The following is a 19986-nucleotide window of genomic DNA, read 5'->3' as shown; positions in this document are numbered from 1 at the left end:
CCAGTCAGGGCACATGCCGGGGTTGGGGCTCGATCCTCAGTAGGGGCATGCAGGAGGCAGCCAATCAATGATTCTCTCTCATCATTGATGTTTCTCTCTTATTCTTTTTCCTTCCTCTCTGAAAGCAAGAAATATCTATATCTATATCTATATCTATATCTATATCTATATCTATATCTATATCTATATCTATATCTATATCTATCTATATATCTATATCTGTATATCTACCTATCATCTATCTATCTATCTATCTATCTATCTATGATAAACAGATCAACGGGTGTCTGCCATATTATTGTGAATAAAAATGCAATTTCAATCCTGTTCGGATAAATAAATGTGGGACATAGCCAATAGAGCAGAGAGTGTTGGTTGCATGATTAAAAAAATATTGAGCTACAAAGAGATAATCAGCATAAATATCAAACTGACATGAATTACAGGACCTGATTGGTGGACCTGCATAGGGAATTGGGCTAGTAGGAAGACAAAGCTAGCATTGCTAAACACTTCCGGAAGCCAGTGGGCTTGTGAAGGAGGCCTTACAAAGGACTGCGAATTCGAGAATGTGTTCTTCTCCAAGACTGTCTCTCCGTGTCTCTCACCTGGAGAGTATAGTAGTTGACATCATCAGAAAAAGTTTGTTGTAATTGTTGAACCATTTCCTATAATTGCTTTCTTAGCCCTGAGGTTGGTTTTTAAAGCTGGAATGATGAATTTTTCATAGTATATTATTTTCATATTCCGTGTGCGTACCTCATGCAAATTGACTTTCTTATAGCCTCTCCCTGACCTTTCCCTCATTGAACGAAATTAAATTGTACAGGGAACCTGTTTAGGAGATGTCTCTGTGAGGAAAATGGCTCTTCTATACGGTTCAGGTTTAAGAGAAGCCTTTAGCATTACAAGTCACCAACCCCATTACATAATGAAATAAAAACCTAGGTAATCGGTAAAAAAAATTAAATCATTTTTGTCTGTGAACAGAAAATACACAACCTGCCGTTTTATTTAAATTAAATGAAAATATTTTGTTTTCTCAGAATGGAAAGGAAATAGCAAGGTTTAAACTGTTAGCATACTGCACTGGGGGGGGGGGGGGGGGCGGGGGCGGTAGGAGAAAGTGCCTGCAACAATTGACTTAATATTTTCAGGATTCGAGGGTCCTTTTTATACCATATACTGGCATATTTGACATTTTCCCCTGGCTGCTTGAAATTGGGGGAGATGCATATTGAGAGAAAGATATTCTGGTTCTGTAAATAATCTGGATATCCTCAATGTCTGCTTCCAATAACATATTCATAGCCTAAGAAACAAACAGACAAAAGCAGTCTTGGATACCTAGACACAAAAATGATTATTTTTTTTGGCATGTAGTTCCAAATAATAAACTACTTTCTATTTTATCGGAGAGTGTTTTGGGGGAATTTTACATCTGGTGATTTCTGAGGAAAATAAAACCGCAGGTTGTGTATTTTCTGTTCACGGAATCTCGGCTGCCTCCTAAAATTCGCCGTAACCTTCTGGTGCACGGTGGCGCCCATGCCTCGCATACTAAAGAAGGAAAACTTTGGTCTTCCCCTGAGCCATTTATTTTAAATTCACACAGCATCTTATTTTCAAAACTCTGAAATCATATTACATGGATTTGACTTCCTTTATCCAAAGATCCTAATTCAATTTTCATCTGAAAGTGTTCCTGAATGTAATGGTATGCATGGGATCAAAAATAGAAGTATGGGTGTTTATTTTTGCACCCAAAACAGTGTTGTACGTAAGCCAGGTTTAAAGGGAATGCACCTACAAGGAGAGAGTTTCTAGAATAATCTCCATAAACTACTACTTAGATTAGGAAGCCTGGAGTCTGAGAGAGAAAACAACCCCATCTGTAGAATAACTAGAGACTCGATTGATATTTTAATTTAAAAAGACGTAGAAAAAAGAATAGCATATGAAGTAGAAGAATTGTCAAGCTTGTTGACTTCGGGGCTTGTAAAATAAAAACAAACAGATTCCATAATGGTTTAATGAAGTCTATAACTCAGTTACACACAAAATATTAATGTACGTACACAATTCTTTCTTCATTCTCTGGTTCTCCCCCTGCCCTACACACCACCATACCCCCAATCCCTATTTCTGTCAAAGCTACACCTTTCTTTCTATGTGATGCATCGTTTTGGTATGATTTTTAATGCTATGTTGTGTAGCATAATTAGAAATTTTAAAAGGGTATATTCATTAAAAAACTTGCAAATTTATCATCGTGGTGTTACATTTGACATCTGAATCCCTTTTTTCCCCTTCTCACTGAAGTCAAGTCTGCTCTGAATCATCACTTATACTTTGGAAGAGACCTGAGCAAACCAAACAGTTTATATCTTGGCCAAAGACTTAGCCTTGAAAAGTAGGAGACAAAAATTAACCTTTATAATCATTTTCAGTTTTCACTTTTTATAATACTAATTTTAACCAGTGTTCGTCATCCCTGCATTTATTTTTGCAGATATATTAGACTCTTGGAAGCAATTAGAAAGTATTAAAACGAATCAGTAGGGGTTTTTATAAAACAAAAGAATAAATCTACAGCTCCAATTAAGTCTTTTAAAAATTATCCAATATCTGAAAATTAAAGTAGCTTCTATTTTGAAATGAATTTTAAGAGATCAACTCATTTAATATGTAATGCATATCTTCAATATAAAAGCCAGATAGAACTATCTATGCTTAGTATTTTAATATTGAGTACTTATCAAATATGCAGTTTTAATATAAAACTAACTGAGTATCTCAGTCCTTAAAAAAATCTGGAAGCCTGGAACTGTGTACGTATATGACTAAAATTTAAACTCACTTAGAAATTATGGCTAACATGTTTAGATACTATGCCAGCAAGAATAGTTCATTTTCCCCCACAAAATAAAATGATCCGAACTTTCATTGCTCCAAATATTACCTTCAATTAAATTGTAGTATCTTTAGCATTTTATATAGAAAATAAAATTAAAAACAATTGATTCTAATATTTCTTTCAATAATGATGGATACGCATGTGTATATTCACTACCCATATTTATAACATCAGCAGAATTACCCTTGAAAGACAGAACCTCGTTTCAGGATGAGTTCTGACCTAAGGTTTAATTTCCAGTACAACAAGCAAGACGACTTTTTTGACAGGTTGGTGTATTTGACATACTCACCTGATACTGTATTTTATAAGAGAATCCTGATACTTAGTGGGCACTGGTCAGTTACTTTGCCGTGATAACTATGTAACGCCACCTTTAGAGATGCGTTTTCTGACTCAGGCATTCACTGGAGGCCCCTGACTACTTCCGAGGTTCTGTGTGAAAAATTGACAATGAGGATCCCTTTTCCTTTTTTAAGACAGACTCTGATGTTGCTAGAACATATGCAGTAATATTTTCAGTATTTAGGGATTAAAAACATACTTCTTTTCACATGATTTTTTAGAACACAATATTTAGTTGTTTTATTGATTTTATTTCTCTCCAGTTACTTTTTATCTGTTATTTGTAATCCCAATTTTTAAATCAAAATCCTCCGCAAAGTATAAATATTGTCTGTTTATATTACCTGCAACATCTGCCTAAGGATTTCCCTTTATGAGGGAGAAATAGTGTGCTGTGGCAGGGCAATCATACTTAGTAGACTGAAGAATAATTATAATTTTTATTTGTCTCTTAAAAATCAAGCTGCTGATCTAGATCTATTTATGTGTAGGTGCCACACCCTGAAAACTTCTTTTACCTAAAATTCTTGGCAAAATAGCCAGCTGGAGAAGAAGAAAAACAAAAATAAAATAGAAAAGAAGAAAACGTGTCCTAAATTGGCTAACAAAAAGTAAATTAACAGACTCAATTGTAAAGTTCTTGTTTCCTTCATGTGATTTTTTAAAGTGAATGTATTTATTATATTTCACAATAGATGGGCTTAGGAATTATATCTAAATATATAAAAGCCTAAGTGACTGGCTGACCAGCCGACTGGCTGGTAGCTATGATGCGCAATGACCACCAGGGGGCAGACACTCTGACCGGTAGCTATGACGTGCACTGACCACCAGGGGGCAGGCGCTCAACGCAGGAGCTGTGATTTGGCAGCTGTGGTTCTCAAATCTGGAGCCCGATTCTGGGGTGTGTCACCTGAGAACTGCCCTCTCCCAATCCGGGACCCCTTGGGGGATGTCAGAGAGCCAGTTTCAGCCCGATCCCCTAGGCCAGGCTGAGGGACCCCACCAGTGCACGAATCTGTGCACTGGGCCTCTAGTAGATAAGTAAAATTTTATGGGTTGAATCTCGATCTTTCAATGAGTTTACTTCATTGTTTCAGGTGTCATATATATTATTTTTTGGTTGATATTCATTTATCAGTGTCTGTTCACATCTACTTTTCTTGATTATGTATGGAATGAAGTCAAGTGGAAGGTGTGACTGAATATACTGGCAGGCACAGTATGTATTGTTAGAATAAAAAGTTTTGATTTACGTTCTTAAAATCCTCTTACATGACATATTTTATTTTGTTCACATATGCTATGTCTTAGAGGCAGATGTACAATCTCGCCCCCAAAATGAGCAAAATTAATTTTCTTTAAAACCAAATGGCAACATCCGACTTCACGTCCTGGAATTCGTTGTAGGTGAAGGAACGTGACCGCCTTCTCAGATTGGTGGGTCTCTGAGGTCTTCCTTCTACCAAGTCTGAATAGATGTCAGATTTCAGAAACCGCGTGTAACTGTCTTGTTCCATCAGCTGATACACTCTGCTCTGTGCAGCATCAAAACTGTGCAGGGTGGGCTGCGTGATGCTCTTCACGATGAGTTCTTTGGTGTGAAAGTCAAGGTTAACCTGGATTGTAATTTCACAAAAGGGTAGTTAGGGTCAGTGGATGGAAGTAAACACCTTTGAAAAACAGCACAAGACTATTCATTGTTGGAGTGGGCATGTGCTTGGGTGCTGGGGTGCTCAGCCTGTCATGGGTCGAGGGGTTGGGTGATTGACTCTTGGGTGGCATCCCATGTGGCTCTTGTCTCCCCGATGCTGCTGGTCCTTGCCCCTCGCTTCTAATCAAATAATGGGACGTTGTAATAGCAAGTACCATAGAGGTCATTAGGTCCCACTTATTTTCAATCATTAGTAAAATCATGTTCATTGACTGCCAACAGGGAGTTTAGAGCCTATTTGGGATTTCAAAGTGGGCCTTTTGTTTTAATCCAGCACTTGTTTTCATGCTATGATGATGTTTTCCTACAAGCACATGTGTGCTGAGAATGAATATGTTTAAAAAATGTAAATCACTGAATGCTTTTTATCAGAGCGCCGCTGATATATCAGGTTCTGATGGGTGAGTTTTCAGGGGTGTCTTTCCTTTTCCCTCCTGGGTAACACCTTACACCTAGCTGCTTTTTCTTGGTCTGTGTATAAGGTTGGCCCTGGGAAAATCAGAATCATACATTGAATCACAGAACAGAATGAAACATCCTGAAGCAAGGAGAACAATCATTCTTTTCAGTGTGCACCAATATCCACATAGACAAGGTCACCTCACGGACCATACAAATTTGTAGTCAAGTAGAATTCTTAGCAGTGTAGACTGCTAGATCTACCCCTTCAGCAAAGAAGCACTATTTATTGAACAAATAATAAAAATATAGAAACTACTGAGTTCATATTTGAGGATAGGTAATTGCCATTTTTAGCAGTTGTGTCACACAATTATCTCACACTGAGCTTTCAGTCAAAGACAGTCACAATTGTGTTGTCACTTGGACCATTGCCAAATTAGGTTTTTCTCATCTATTATGATTTTTTGAAGTCTATTGTAAGGAGGAGGAATAATCATTTCGAGGCAAATAAAAGTTTGTATAGGTAGATGAGCTAAAGTGGTGCATGATACCAACTTCTTGGTTTCTCTTGCCTTTATCTTTTGTTTCTATGAGAGTTTGCTTACGCTAAGATGATTAATATGGCCCTAAACGGTTTGGCTCAGTGGATAGAGCGTCAGCCTGCAGACTGAAAGGTCCCAGGTTCGATTCCGGTCAAGGGCATGTACCTTGGTTGCGGGCACATCCCCAGTGGGAGGTGTGCAGGAGGCAGCTGATCAGTGTTTCTCTCTCATCGATGTTTCTAACTCTCTATCCCTCTGCCTCCCTCTCTGTAAAAAATCAGTAAAATATATTTAAAAAATAAAGATTATGATAAAAAAGATGATTAATATGAGTAAGTGACTGACTCAATGTTGCAAGTAATTGTGTTCACTGTTCGTCTAGAATCAAAATAACCCTGAGGAGCAACCTCGATTATACCTTTTCTTCCGTGACAATGTCTTACAACGTGTTCTGTTTGAGTGGAGAAATCTAAAAAGACCCATTCTGCTTCCACAAAACCCTGGCCTTTCTGGTGGAATGTAGCAGGAAGGCACTAATTTGATGAAGGCAGATTCTCTCCCCAAATTTTCAAACAGTTGTACATTTTCCTAGTTGTCTTTACCTCCTGTGGGGCATCATTCTGGATAAATTTCTCATATATTGCTTTTGCTTTAAGGATCATTTGTTGAGGGTCTTTGCTTTTCTTGAAGTCTTCGCAGGCCATCCAGAACTCAATGTTTTCCTCGCTGAATTCGGTTTTAAGAAATCGGGTGAAAGTCTCCAGTCCATCTACCAAGAAAGGAAGTGACATATTTTAACTATAAAATATTAATGCGGAGAAAAGGCACTGCCTGCTATTAAAGTAGAGCCAGAAATACGAACAGAACAGCTATGTCTTCTCCATGGCAGCACAGCAACCCACTTCTTGAACAGAATCCATGAGGGACCTCATAGACATTAGCTATAATCTTCACAGCTGTGAAAAGGAGATATCATTCCTGTTGAAATGAGGCTGGGCTCATACTTAGACCTGAGTACGAGTGACCCCCACTCTGGAACTTGCTTAGGATCTGTTTTAATCATGCCTCTTCCCGGGTGTGTGTGTGTGTGTGTGTGTGTGTGTGTATGTGTGTGTTTGTGTGTGTGTGTGTTAGTTACTCTATACTATAGAAGCCATTCCACCAGAACCCCTTCTCCCCTTCTAGACCATATTCTGGTACCCAGGACTCTGGATCTCCCTGTTTAAGACTCTTTCTCCAGGGTTTGTCTGCTCAACTCATTTTCACTTACATCCACTTCTGTGAATTAATTATTGATTTTTTTTTTGAGAGAGAGAGAGACATTGATTTGTTGTTCCACTTACTTATGTGCTCATTGGTTGATTCTTGTATGTGCCCTGACCAGAGATTGAACCCACAGTCTTGGCATATCCACTTATCGGGACGATACTCTAACCAACTGAGCTACCCAGCCAGGGCTATATTCATTACTCATGTTCACTACCCTCTAGGACAGTGATGGCGAACCTATGACACGCGTGTCAGAGGTGACACGCGAACTCATTGTTTTGGTTGATTTTTCTTTGTTAAATGGCATTTAAATATATAAAATAAATATCAAAAATATAAGTCTTTGTTTTACTATGGTTGCAAATATCAAAAAATTTCTATATGTGACATGGCACCAGAGTTAAGTTAGGGTTTTTCAAAATGCTGACACACCGAGTTCGCCATCATTGCCTTAGGACTATTTCTCATGGTCAGTGATTATTTGTAACAGAACCAGTTCAATACAGAAGGAAGCAAGAAGAATAAATCCCTTTTGGTAGAATTGTGGCAGTAATTCAGGGTTTTGCATTGATAACACGTGGAGGGGTTGTGAGGGCTAAGGGCTGTTTATACTCCTTTCTGCATTTAATTTTTACAACGGTGCCTGGAATATACCCCATGTTCATCGTCATTGACGAGGAAACTGAGTTTCAGATACGTCCAGTTGCCCCAGGTCTTACTTGTCCAACAAACAAAGAATGTTAGAAATGGATCTAACATTCTGGAAGGCAGCACTTTCGGTGGGAGGCACAGTGACAGCCCTCCAAGGGCTGATCCCCAAAACGGTGATTGTGACCTCACAGGGGACACGGGCTTTGCTGATGGGACCTCGGGGAAGGAGCTCGAGAAGGGAGAGCATGTGGGGGATCCAGGTGGACCTGCTCTGATCACAGGCGTCTTTAAAAGCAGAAGTTGTCAGAAGAGTGGGTCAGAGAGGTGCAGTGTGGGAAGGGCCATTGCTGACCTTGAAAGCAGAAGTCGGTCATGAGCCAAGCATGCAGTAGGTTCTGGAAGGTGGAAATGGCCCTCAGGTTAGAGCCAGCAAGAGAATGGAGAGCTTCATCCAAAATGTCAAAAAACGGAATTCTGGCCCCAACCCAAATTACCCCTAGACCCTCCAGAAAGGGCACCGGCCTGTTGACACCCCGATTTCTTTTCAATGAGGCCCATAGTGCACTCCGACCTACAGGACGGTCCTATAATAAATGTGCCCTGTTTTAAGTCACTCAAGTTGTGGTAAATTGTAATAGCAGCCACAGCAAACGAATACAGTCCTCAAACTGTGCTTCACGCATCCCCATTTCTTTCTCCTACTTATAGAATGTTCCCTCTTTGTTATGAAGCCTTTTTTTTTAATGTTGTAAGCAATCTTTTGAATATATGAGGGACCCAGGAGCGTCGTGTTTGAGAAACCAGTAGTTAGAAGCGATGTGACTGATGTCCTAGACCAGTGGTTCTCAACCTGGGCTGCACATTAGAATCACCTGGGACTCTTTTGAGAATCCTGATGTCTGGGCCTCATCCTCTGCAAATTCTGTCTCTTTGTTATGCGGTGGGGCCGCAACATGAGTAACAAAGATACAGAATTTCCAGAGGATGAGGCCCAGACATCAGGATTCCCAAAAGATTCCCAGGTGATTCTAATGTGCAGCCAAGGTTAAGAACCACTGCCCTATAGGCATCACCTAAGTCTCAGATATGATATGGCTCCAATCCCACCTCGATGAGAGCCACCTGGGTATTTTCATTGGCAGGAGGAGAGAGTCCGCCATTTCTTTTCCCCAGTAAATTGGCCCAGGGCACCAGCTGATGGTGATGAAATGCTGGTGAAGGAACTAGGAAAACAAGCAACGTCGGGCTCAACAAGACTTGGAGGAGACATCGTGCGTCTGGGGCGCGACTCAGGACTTGTCTCCGTCATTAGATGCCTGTAGTGTGGTCGTTCTTGGCCCAACGTGACCGTCTTACGGAGGCCATAGTGCTGCGCGCTTCCTGAGCGAATGGACTAATTTCTGATCCTGGAGCAGCAGCCGGAGTGGTCAGCGTGAGTGGTGATTAGCACACTTGTTCTTGTTTCTCCAGCTTAGAGCTTGATCTTCAAGATGAATTTCTTAAGCTAAGTCTTGTGCTTTTTCTCAGTAGGTAGCAGGAAACAGGATTGGACAAATGATTCTTTGAAGAATTTTTTTTTAACTATTATTTATATATATTTTTTACTTTTTCCCATCGCTATTTATCCCTCTATGCCTTCTACCACCTCCCCTGCCCGCCAACACCACACTATTATCCTTTGAAAACTTTGACAGAAGATTTCCCCCCAAATACTTAGAACTGTATGTACCTCAGGATAAACTTAATGACCTAGTTCTGTTTTTAGTATTTTTTTAAACCGAAATCTTTGCCAAGATGAACAACATAGGAGTCAGACGCGTGGGTTTTACTAGGGTTTATTCTCATGGCAAAGTCACGGGATCGTTGGTTTTCAGGGTGTTTCTGTTGGATTTCCTCCCCCATAATTCCTTTCACCCTCTTATCTCAGCCCCCGAACTTGTGAAAAAAAGCTGAGCGTCGCTGTTATTTGAGCTGAGGTTCCTTTAATGGTGGAAAGCGATTATGATAACGGTGGCAGCCCCCTCTCCTGACCTGGGGCCTTGGGCCGGAGACTTCAGGGAGGGGTGGCCTGAGCATCCTGGGGCCACTGGCTGGTAACAGCCTGAACACTTCTTCCTCTTCTATTTCTGAGACAGGAAAGGTGGTTGTGTTGCATCCTTTCTGGTTTTAATGCTGTCTTTCCCCCCTTCCTCCTCTTCCTATATTGATTCTGGAAGGAAACCAGAGACGAAGGCAAAACAAGCCTTTCAACCCCTCATTCAAAGCTGAGGTAGAATTCGAAAGGTGGTCGGCCTGTAGGTCTCTGAAGCAAAACCACAACCAAAACAACAGTCTGTAGGCCAGCGGGCGTGACCCACCCACTGGAGTTGCTTTCGCCATCATAATTTACCTACACGGTCCATTTATAACTTAAGGTGGATTTTACTTATTTTTATCCTTTAGATGATTAAGGAATTGGGTGTTTGTTATGGGTAAGCTTGATTCAGAAATTTTAATTTTGCAGAACAACGGAATCCCTTATCTCACAGAAAATTGGTAAGTAAAAATGGGGAAGAGCAACTTTAAAAGCCACTAGATGAACAGCATAAGGAGAAGTAGCCCTTTTCTTCCCCAAAAGGGAAGTACTCGTTTCCTTGTAGCCTTTCCTCTCAACCTCAGTAATAAGTATTTTCCACAGTCTCATCAGTTCATGTTTTTAAATCAAGGGGGTGCAATGACATACATCTTTTACTTGTTTTTCTTCATTATCCTCAGCATTAAGCTTGGTAGGACCACAATTCAGGGTGCAAAGAGTCCAAGCAAATAGTCATTAAGTATAAACGTTAAAAGTATTGGACTTATTCGCCGGGAGTAGGAAAAGAGGGTGCACAGGAGAATAAACAGCTATGTAGTTGTCGGAAGATGCTCCTCTTGATGGGAATCCCTCATAGGAGATACCCTTCTCTTCCTCATCTTCAGTTATCAGCTGTGTGAGAGGGTTAGAGAATCTCTGTGTGTGGTCAAGCTGTCTTACACCTTCTACGTGTGGGCCTCCAAAACCCTGCGAAACTCCTGAGAAGGTTTCCAGCAATTAAGTTTGAACTCTAACCTGATATCGTCTCACAAATACTGTTCTATCTCCATTTCTCATCTATAAAAGGCACGGCTACCTTCCTCTTAATATGGAATAGAATGTGGGGATCTTTTTAAAGTTATTTTTTTAAATCTAATATTTATTTAAAAAATAATATGTTTAGCCCTAGCCGGTTTGGCTCAGTGGATAGAGCGTCAGCCTGTGGACTGAAGGGTCCCAGGTTCGATTCCGGTCAAGGGCATGTACCTTGGTTGTGGGCACATCCCCAGTAGGGAGTGTGCAGGAGGCGACTTGTTGTTTTCAAAATTATTTATATGCAGAAGTAGTGTTTCCTTTCAAAGATATCTTACACAGAAGTATATACATATATGTGCACAAACCAAACCTATAATACACATGTATAAGTAATGTAATTGGAATAGATTGATTGGTTAACTTCATATTGATAGCATTTACTTTCATAAAGTCAGCCAGTGAGAAGAAATGATGACCAGATTTGAAATCAATAATTATGAATGATGGATATAGTCTGATGTTGGTCTTTCATGCTTTTTGTTTTTATGAAGCAACATTTTTTAGAAATTATTAATTATATAAGTAGTTAAGTTATAGATTTTTATGGTTCATTTGCAATTTCAGACAAATTTGTTAACAAACAGGAATGGGAAAAATGTATTCTAATACTTGTATAGTAACAAATGGGAGAATGACAGTTAAATTATTGAAGGATTTCAGTAATTTACTAAATGTCTTTGAGCTTATTTTTAAAAATTTTTTTTTAGAATAAATTTAGATTTACAGAAGAGTTATGAAGATAGTACAGTTCCCACATATCCCACATTCAGTTCCCTTCTATTATGAAATACTGATATGTTATTATTTAAAGTCCATTCTTTGTTTAGATTTCCTTAGATTTTAACTGACGGTGTTTTCTTAAGTGTCAAAAGACTTAAACTACAGTTTAAGAATGGGATTTGAATAAGGTAGTGGAAATACCAAAAAACTCCTGGATTGTTTGCTTTCTGTGGAATACAGCAACAACATTCTCTAATGTAGTCTCATCTGGCTATTAACTGTTACCTGAAGCCACCTTTTTTCAAATGCTGTTTCTCAATAAGGAATTACGTCTTATTAGTTCCCTAAACTCATTGCGTTGGTCACTTCCCCAGGCCAGTGCTGGCTCTCTGCCTGTATGTTCTCTTTTCCTCCTTGTCCAGATGGTGAATTTTGATGAATCCCCTAAAATCTAGAGTAAGAACCATCTTTTCCTGTGGCCCCATTTCTGAAGATGCTAATACCAGTCTCTAGTGGTTTTAGTAGCTGCCGTTTTTTTGTCCAACTGAGTACTCAGATTTCTATTCTGTTTTGTTCATTTCATGTCCCATTTGACTAAATTGAATAAAATTTCCATTTCCTCTTTATACATGTGACATACCGAATTTGAGAAGCTTACACATTTAACCAAAGGGAAAGTCTATAAAATTTGATAGATAAGGTCTTGTGTGTGTGTGTGTACACACCTAAGTATAAGATATTTCCTTTTTTTAAAAAATATATGTTATTGATTTCTTACAGAGAGGAAGGGAGAGGGATAGAGAGTTAGAAACATCGATGAGAGAGAAACATCAATCAGCTGCCTCCTGTACACCCCCTACTGGGGATGTGCCTGCAACCAAGGTATATGCCCTTGACCGGAATCGATCCTGGGACCCTTGAGTCCGCAGGCTGATGATCTATCCACTGAGCCAAACTGGTTAGGGCTAAGATTTTTCCTTTTTTTTTTTTTTTTTTTTTTTTTTTGTGGGGTGGGGGATGGCTAGAGTGAAGTCAGTAGAAACGAGCTGAATTTAACCATTGCCACCAATGGACTTCGGTAGCTGATTATTTTAAGCTTTATAATTTAACATTACAATAAGCTTTCCAATTAAAATAATTGGATTTTTTGAGGGCTGATTAAAAGAACACCAGTCGCACAATTTTTGGTGAATTCAGTATAATTTAATTAGCACTTTGATCGTGAGTGCCCATAATAGCATCCAAGTGGGTCACGGCGGATTTTTTGTTATTAATGTCACCCCCTCTTGCCTCGCGTGCTGCCGCTGCACAGCTCTGAAGTCTTCCCACCAGTGAACGGGAGAGATGGAGTTTTTCTCTGTTTGGCTCTGACTACTGGTAAAGCAGCGTGATTAGGCTGCCTGGTGAGCATTTTCTATAGGACTGATTACCCTCGCTAGCTAACCCTTTCTTTTCTCTGAACGGGCTGCGAGAGTATGATGGAATTACTAGGTACCGATTTATTAAGTTAAAGGAATAAATCCAGTGTATGCTTTATCCCCCCCCCCCCCAATGGAAATGTAGTCCTGTCCGTGTTTGTCCAGTGAGGAGTGAACTAAAAACCAGGAAAAGGTAATTAAAGCCATTGTTGCTATTTCATAATAGCAGTGACATTTACATTTGTGTGGCAGCGAGCAGGCCTGGGTATCGTATTTGCCATCTCTTTTAATCCAGACAGGAATCTGTTTCCACTGGAACTAAAGACATTGTTATTTCCCTTGACCTCGGAGGCAGCTGAAGGTCAGAGTAATTAGGAAGCTGAACTAAGATGATACAGTCTTTATGTTGCAGAAGAGAACCCAAACTCAAAGCTCAAAGGGACCCTGGAGAACTTCTCCCAGCAACAAATTGGGTTTAGTTGAGTTCTTAATATTGACCAGGTGATGTGCTGGCTTAAAAGACATCCTATATAATAAAAGGCTAATATGCAAATCGACCAAACAGCGGAATGACCAGTTGCTATGATGCGCACTGACCGCCACGGGGCAGATGCTTAATGCAGGAGTTTCCCCCTGGTGGTCAGTGCGCTCCCACAGAAGCCGGGCTCACAGCTGGTGAGCTCAGCGGTGGTGGTGGGAGCCTCTTCCACCTCAGTGGCGGCACTAAGGATGTCTGACGAATGGCTTAGGCCTACTCCCCGAGGGCTCCTGGACTGCAAGAGGACCTAGGCTGGGCTGAGGGACTCCCCCCCCCCCCCAAGTGCATGAATTTCATGCACCGGGCCACTAGTCTTCCTTATAAAAAACAGTCAAGTTGCAAACCAAGTGAATTCCCTTTCCCCTGCTCGTCCCTTGCTCTGACTGGCTAAGAAGCTGAAGGGCTTGTGTGTGCCAAAATATTGGAAATAATAGGATTTCTTTGAAAGCAGATTTGGGGGGCATGTATATGTTATGGGGGAACATTTTACACAGGTCGTTATAATTCGTCTTGGGAACTGATCAATTTAGTGGCAGCGGAATTAGAGAGGATGGGCAAGGTTCCACATCTGTTTGGCAAGAATTTTGACTGTAGTTCAGAAATGATTGGACATAGGGAATGAAGTCAAGTCATTGAGGATACCTGTTTACTTTACTCTTCTCCAAAGGGGTTGCTGAGAGTAGGAAGTACCAGGGCAGTGAGGGGGAAAGAGTAACAGGTTATATTCTGTTGGCATGAATGTCTTTTCTTACTCCTGCCCTCCATCTTCATTGATTACATCCTTGTCTACATTTAAGTCTTGATTTTGCTACCTATTTTTTTTTAAAATTTATTTCTTGAGTCAATATTACAGAATCTGTTTTCCCTGGAAGAGGGAACATTTTCAGGAATAGTCTGCAGAAATAGGATTCCTAGGTCACTAAATTCAGGGGGAACATGAATTGGTCACCAACGCCTTATAGGAGGATAGACAATTGAGGAGGAGAAAACACAGAAAATAAAAACCAACAAGCGGAAGTCGGGGTTTTCTCCAAAGGAATACAGGCTGGATTACTGCCTGCCCCCTCCCCCCATCCGCCACTGCCCCAGCGATAGGAACCTCTTCTTCCAGGAGGCCCCCTGGAATGTGAGCCCCACTGGCAGTGTTGTGAACAGCCTGGTTAGCCTCACCTGGGAAGTGGCTGCGTAGCATTTTGGTTTCAAAGAACGAGGTAAGGAACAGGAAAACATTGAGATACCGGTGAGGGCTGCAGGCTTGAGGAAGTGCGTGGCTCTTCGGTAATGACAAAGCAGACGCTGCCTGGTTCAGTGTGAACAAGGAGCCTGTGGTTGCCCCGCCCAGAGCCACTCACGTCAGCCTGTCCGCTTTGCCACCTGAAATACATCCTGGGCCGAATGAAGACCAAAGAAGCTCCCTCACCTGCTGCCTTTATAAATGGACCCTAAGCCTGACCTCTGACCCCTGCTTTCTCATAGGGTAGGACAAAGGGGGCTCCAAGTCAGTCCTAACCTCCCATCGCACCTGCAAAGCTCCACCTGCACAGACCACTTCTAGACAGTTCCGCGTTAAAAACACACGATTACGTGAGAACATTATGCGAAGTGAAATAAGTCAGGCAGAAAAAGCTGAGAACCGTGTGGTTTCACTCGTATGTGGGAAATTAAACCGAGACGTAGGAACACAAACAGCGGCGTGGTGGCTGCCAGAGGGAAGGGGTGCAAGAGAAGGGGGTCCTAATATGAGGTGACAGGAGAAGATTTGACTCGGTGCAACATACAGATCTTGTAACCTAGAAACCCACACGTGAAACCTATATGTTCATGTTGATCAATGTCACCCCAATCAAGTTAATAATAAATAAAATAAAAACACATGATTGATAGGGAGAGTAAAGTATAAAAGTAAAAAGAAACTAGTTTCATGAGCGTTACCTGAATGTCCACCAAAAGCATTACTTTAAATTTTAGCTCACTTAACAATAAAAATAGCACGGATAACCTGGGATTTAATAAAACCAAGGGTTGCATTTAAAATTTAAAAAAGAATAGATTTGAAACTGTTAACCACAGCACAAAGAGATATTTCAACCACAATAAGTAATTCTTAATAAAATGAGATTGTTTTATATTAGTTGACTATTATTTAGTTACTAGAGGCCTGGTGCACGAAATTCGTGCATGGGTAGGGTTCCTAGGCCTGGCCGGTGATCAGGGCTCTCCGGCTGCAGGCCAGGGCCTCCCTTCCTGGCTGGCTGCCGGCCGAGACCTTCCTTCGTTCTGCGCTGCCTCCTGGTGGTCAGCACACGTCATAGTGAGCGATCGGTCTCCCAGTTGAACTCCCGTGGGGGCAATTTGCATATTAGGCTTTTATATATAGAGATCTGTCAATCAGAAACTCAGATGGCTACAAATTACCCATCAGACTCAATTTTTATGAAGGCCTCTGTTATCTAGATAGTTCCAAGCATACTTAGGATATTTTTTCGTGAAGGAAAAATACCACTAACCTTTATGGGAGAGCAGTTTATCGAATGATTCACCCCATCGTATTGCTTCTTCCGGGCAGACTCTGTTCAAGACACAACATGTTTTGTAAGGAGCGTGCGGCAAGTCTGCCTGGAGTCTGCGCTACAGACGCCGCGAGGCTGCTCTTCCCACCAGCCTTCACGGGTTCTCGTTGGCCTATTACATAACGAAATCTGCATTCACACTGGCAGCTTCAAAACACCGCTCAACTTGCTTTTCACTTTTGTCTTTGATTATCTTCTAAGGAAAAACTGAGCGTGTGTTAGGTTAAAAACCAAGGGGGAAAATTCAGGCCCATTATTTTTCTTAATTCAGCAAATAGAAGGACCTAAGCTGATAGTATCTTTCATTTTTTTTGTAAACTGCAATTTCCTTGAAACTCTGACCACAATATGCAGCTTTTTTTTTTTTTTTTAACAGATACAGGAAGTTTGACTAATGAATTTTTAAAGGGATAAGAAATAGAAAACATTTTCTTTTAGCGATGCTGATAATTTAGGGAGTTGAGTATATTTCACGTTTGGAAGAATTTATACAAGTACATAAGGCTGTTCCATTTTCTGTCTGAATTAAAGAAATGGCTAAAAATTACAAAATACTCCTTTTTTGTAATTTACTTGCTGTCATATCTAGAACATTTTTTCAAACCACTGAGGAAAGATGTGGCTAGCTCTTCTCTATGACTGTACACCGTGAGAACTCTTAATGAGTATTAGTTTACAAGGAGTCAAATATATCATTTAAAATGGACAGCTCTATCATTTTAAAAAAGAGAGCCCTTGAATTTTTATTAGACTATGTAATTCAAGCTATCGAAGTGGTTACATTTTATAGAATATTCCTTGTTTTTCTGAAATGAGATCGCTAACCTTCCCATATTCCTGTGCAGTTTTCAAATAAAATGGAAATTCCCGACTTCCTCTTTCTTAAACCTTTCCTGATAGAACCAGCAAAATTCCTCTGACCCCCCCAGGTAACGAAACCTTACTCACCTGGTTACTCCGGTCAAGTGCGCAGACCTCCTGGCCTGCGGCTCCTCATGAAACTCGGATTTCTGCAGGAGGAGGCTCAGCCGGTTCCGTTTCTCCTTTGCTCTGTCATGAAAGGGATTAATTAGTGTCAGGAAAGTTTCGGTGACAGACTCTGTCCTGGTGACCCTCAGGTTTAGAATGACCTGGTCACCCGTTCTCACCCACCTCCCACCCTCACAGTGGTTTTCTTAACTTCACTTAAATACTACGGGGAGGAATTAGGGTAGCATATGTGAAATATACTGGTTTTTCCCTCCGTGACTGCAAAGTATTCAAGATTTTATTTCAATAAAGATTGTTGCTAGTCTGTGTGGTTAAAATTTATTTTCTTAAAAAAATTTTTTTTCTTAAAAAAAATTCTTAGCCCTTTTTTTTCTTAAAAAAATGAAAACACGTGAGGGGTTAATGGGAGAGAAAAGGGGACATACGTAATACTTTCAACAATAAAGATTTTTTAAAAATTTTAAGAAACGAAAACACCATTTAACAGTTTGCTTCTAATAAAAACTTTTTTTTTCGATTGGACCAGTACAGTCAATATATTTTCAATTGGATATTTTCAAAACAAGGGCGAGCCAGTATCCTTCAGTCATGTTTTTACAAGTATAAGGCAGGTTTTAGAAATTCGGATTTTACCTGATTTTGGCTTCTTTGCTTGCTTCTTCTTTGGCTGAACCAGGCATTAACTTGAAAAAAGTTTTTTCTTTTGATTCCCACATATTCCGTTGAGAAAAGAAAAGCAACGACGTTTCCATCTTCTCTCTAAAAGGAAGAGAGGGCTAATCCGCCCCATCCTTCGCTCGCAAATGCGATTCCATAGTCAGACATGGTGGAAGGGAGAGTTAGCTCAACTCTGCGGGCAGCTCTTCTAATCGAAAAGAAAACAAGAGGCTAAGAGGAGCCGGCTTTCTGCCTCCGCAGAGGCAGGAACATGCAGAACTGAGGAACCAAAGTGCAGCTCGGGCCCCGGTTGTTTAGGGAAATGATACTTCAAATTTGCAAAGTGGCTCTTGGTCTCTGAGATAAAGGCTGGCTTCACCACAGCACGACTTCCCTTTCTGGCTTGTGCAAGCAGCCAGATGCCTGAACAGGCCGATGCCACGTGAACCTTGGGGAGAGATCGCTAACGTGGGGAGTGCGTGTTCAGATGTGTTGCGGCCAAGTCCCACGTCACGCCTAGAGATGATGACAGTGTGTGTGCGCTCATGTCCTTGTGAACAAAGAAACGGCAGCTCCCCATTGGCTCAGCCTTCACCTGGGTAACTTTTCCATGAAACCCAGATCGATAGCTAAGAGATTCTGATCTAGTCCATAACTCAGAGGTCATGGAAGAGGAAACCGAGGTGGTAGGTACTATGTGATGTGTTTTTACAAAGTCCCAGGGGTGGGACGAGGCATGACATTAACAGGGACCTCGATCACCAGTGGCGAATGCTCTAATGCAGTGGTTCTCAACCTTCCTAATGCTGTGACCCTTCCTCATGTTGTGGTGACCCCCAATTTCATTGTTACAAATTGAACATAATTAAAGCATAGTGATGAATCACAAAAAAACATTATGTAATTATAGATGTGTTTTCCGATGGTCTTAGGCGACCCCTGTGAACGGGCCGTTCGACCCCCAAAGGGGTCGCGACCCACAGGTTGAGAACCGCTGCTCTCATTCCTCCGTGGTGTGTGGGACGGGGGATGAGACACTTTGGAGAAGGCAAATACCAGGGAAGCAGAGAGAAGTTCTGAAGTGACTTCGAAAGTCGTGGGTTGGGCGCAGTGGCAAAAACTCCAGGAGGGGAGAGCGCCCCTAGGACCTGGGTCCCAGCTTGGGGAGGCGCAGCGACCGATGCCCCCAGGGAGCAGCAGTGCTAGTGGTGGAGCCTCTGGAGAAGGAACACATCACAGCCGCCAGCGGGGTGGACTTGGCCCATTGGCTGCTGACCACCCCGGGTCCCTGCCACTGACCCTTCGCTTTGACAGCTGGGTGCTCTGAAGGGGTTCACCCCATGGCTTGGATGATGGGAAGCGAGGGGTGCATGACTCACGAGTGGACCCTGACGGATCAGGATGTGTGGAAAGACATTTCTCTCCAATGGGCGAGGAAACGGAACCCCAGGGGTGTCTCCCAAGTCCCCAGCGAAGAGGGGTTCTGGCCTGGGACGTGAGCAGAGCATTTTCCCGGCTCAACGCCCTCAGCCACTTGCACGTGACCTCCAGGAAGGCCAAGGATCATACAAATCCCACTTCAGCTTTCCCTCGGCCAGTGACGGGCTGGCAGTGTGCGTGCCATCTACCTCTGCTCAGCCTCGATGCTCTCAACGGTGGGCTGGAACTCATCCATATCTTTGATTCTGTGAATCTACAGAGGCAGGTTTTCAACTTCTTTGGATATGTTGACAGGTTTTATATTTGATGACGTAAAAGGTGAAAACATAGAGCCCGTGGACACAGACAATAGTGCGGTGAAGGCTGGGGTGGGGTGGGTGCGGGATGGAGGGGGGCCGTGAGGGGAAAAAACAGAGGGGACATCTGTAATGAATATAACAATAAAGATAAATGTAAAATAATAATTAAAACATATTGCAATATGAAAGGGAACTAAACATAGTTTTGGCCGGAATATAAGGCTTTACATTCCCATTTTGGCAAATCCTTGGATGTGGTAATCTCACTGAGCTGTAGCATTTTCCCAGCCTGTGATTTATGATCTGCCTAGTGACCAAAAAAAAGGGGGGGCATGTCGACCTACTTCACATTATTCAGCTAATTCT

At 41.5% G+C, this 19986-nt stretch overlaps 1 protein-coding gene across 1 annotated transcript; it reads right to left on the bottom strand.

Moving 5' to 3' along the window:
* Positions 1 to 4519: 4519 nt before the first annotated feature.
* On the bottom strand, positions 4520 to 18234 carry RGS18 (regulator of G protein signaling 18). Its single transcript, XM_059677486.1, has 5 exons — positions 17858 to 18234; positions 17183 to 17284; positions 16172 to 16233; positions 6523 to 6689; positions 4520 to 4881 (listed from the first exon to the last, which is right to left on the bottom strand). The coding sequence occupies exons 1-5, from the start codon at positions 17974 to 17976 to the stop codon at positions 4624 to 4626; spliced, it is 708 nt and encodes a 235-aa protein (XP_059533469.1). The 5' UTR covers positions 17977 to 18234; the 3' UTR covers positions 4520 to 4623.
* Positions 18235 to 19986: the final 1752 nt, after the last annotated feature.

Source organism: Myotis daubentonii, chromosome 20, assembly GCF_963259705.1.
Source record: "Myotis daubentonii chromosome 20, mMyoDau2.1, whole genome shotgun sequence".
Lineage (NCBI taxonomy): Eukaryota > Metazoa > Chordata > Mammalia > Chiroptera > Vespertilionidae > Myotis > Myotis daubentonii.
Note: the sequence above shows the minus strand (reverse complement) of the source record. Positions and strands in the feature narration are given on the sequence as shown.

Excerpts from the sequence above, each read along its gene's own strand:
- RGS18 (XM_059677486.1), bottom strand. The coding sequence starts at position 17,976 with ATGGAAACGTCGTTGCTTTTCTTTTCTCAACGGAATATGTGGGAATCA. Across the intron at positions 17,285-17,857 it reads AGCAAAGAAGCCAAAATCAG|AGCAAAGGAGAAACGGAACC; the intron begins GTAAAATCCGAA and ends CTTTCATGACAG. Across the intron at positions 6,690-16,171 it reads TAAACTGCTCTCCCATAAAG|ATGGACTGGAGACTTTCACC; the intron begins GTTAGTGGTATT and ends CTTTCTTGGTAG.